Source organism: Austrofundulus limnaeus, unplaced genomic scaffold (genome assembly GCF_001266775.1).
Source record: "Austrofundulus limnaeus strain Quisiro unplaced genomic scaffold, Austrofundulus_limnaeus-1.0 Scaffold1318, whole genome shotgun sequence".
In the NCBI taxonomy this organism is placed as follows: domain Eukaryota; kingdom Metazoa; phylum Chordata; class Actinopteri; order Cyprinodontiformes; family Rivulidae; genus Austrofundulus; species Austrofundulus limnaeus.
The window spans coordinates 1,150-2,758 of record NW_013953720.1 but is presented as its reverse complement, the minus strand read 5'-3'; the positions used below and the strand labels follow the sequence as shown (position 1 = coordinate 2,758).

The window sequence follows — 1,609 nt, the reverse complement described above, 5'->3', positions numbered from 1 at the left end:
ATGTAAAAATGGATGGATGGAAGTAAAGGTGAATGGATGGATGGATGTAAAGATGAATGGATGGATGGATGGATGGATGTAAAAATGGATGGATGGAAGTAAAGGTGAATGGATGGATGGATGTAAAGATGAATGGATGGATGGATGGATGGATGTAAAAATGGATGGATGGAAGTAAAGGTGAATGGATGGATGGATGTAAAGATGAATGGATGGATGGATGGATGGATGTAAAAATGGATGGATGGATGGATGTAAAAATGGATGGATGGATGTAAATATGGATGGATGGATGGATGGATGTAAAGATGAATGGATGACAGATGGATAGATGTGAAGATGAATGGATGGATGTAAAAATGGATGGATAGATGTAAAGATGAATGGATGGATGTAAAAATGGATGGATAGATGTAAAGATGAATGGATGGATGTAAAAATGGATGGATAGATGTAAAGGTGAATGGACGTAAAGATGGATGGATGTAAAGATGGATGGATGGATGGATGGATGTAAAGATGGATGGATGGATGGATGTAAAGATGGATGGATGGATGGATGTAAAGATGGATGGATGGATGATGGATGGATGGATGTAAAGATGAATGGATGACAGATGGATGGATGTAAAAATGGATGGATGGATGTAAAGATGGATGGATGTTTGGATGGATGGATCTGAAATGGATTATGTGTTAGGAACACAAAGTGTGTGTACTTCTTTTTGTTACTTGTTTAGGATTGTTTCTGGTGTACACACCTATCTTGTCAAGACCAGTGGTCCTAACAGGGACCAAAGACCAGTCCTCATATGGTGGAACTCCATTTTCAGGTTGGGGGTTTGGTTTAGGACTAAGGTGTGAACTGAGTTGAGGTTAGTTTTAGGGTAAATGTTCAGGATTAGGCTATAGAAAATACTGGAAATGATTGGATGTCAATGAAGGGACCTTATAAGGATAGAAATACAAACTTGTATGTGCGTGTATGTGAGTGTTTGTGAAACAAAGTAGTGTGTTTGTGTGTTTTGTACCTGACAGCCTGATGAGGAGGTCAGACGCCATCTTGGAGCTGACATCAGGGCTGAACAGAGAGGTGGCTGCTTGGAAGGGGCTTGAACTGGCGGCGTGTGTGTCGGCGGTGCCCTCTGCAGACACGCTGAGCACACGGGCCTCATCGCCGGTGTGTGTCTTTGTGTGTGTGTGTCGTTTGGCTGCATCAGAGGAGGGCTGCAACACACTCGACCCACGCTTCATGTTTCCAACCAGTGTGTGTTCAAAGAAAAAAATAAATAAAAGAAAAAAAAGTCAAAACTCAGAAAAAGAGGTGGCCAAGAGAGAGGGAGGAAGAGGAGGAGGACGAGGAAGGCGGTGTTGCTAAAATAAGACGACCGTGTTTTCTAACATATGGAAGCATGGTGGAGAGAGAAGAGGGGAGATCGGCTCTTCATCGAGCTGCTGCTGCTCGCTCTCATTGACCTGAAAGACAGAAAAAGAGACGGATGGAGGAAGAGGAGGAGGACGAGTGGAGAGAGAGAGAGAGAGAGAGAGAGAGAGAGAGAGAGAGAGAGAGAGAGAGAGAGGATGAAGAGCGGGAGGGGATAAGTGAAAG

At 43.4% G+C, this 1,609-nt stretch overlaps 1 protein-coding gene across 1 annotated transcript in view; it reads right to left on the bottom strand.

Moving 5' to 3' along the window:
* Positions 1-1,031: 1,031 nt before the first annotated feature.
* LOC106534956 (zinc finger protein 827) overlaps positions 1,032-1,609 on the bottom strand; it is a gene marked incomplete at its 3' end in the record, with an annotated part of 850 nt that continues 272 nt past the window's right edge. Inside the window, 1 exon segment of the mRNA XM_014031781.1 lies at positions 1,032-1,476. Coding sequence (XP_013887235.1) covers positions 1,032-1,254 — 223 coding nt within the window.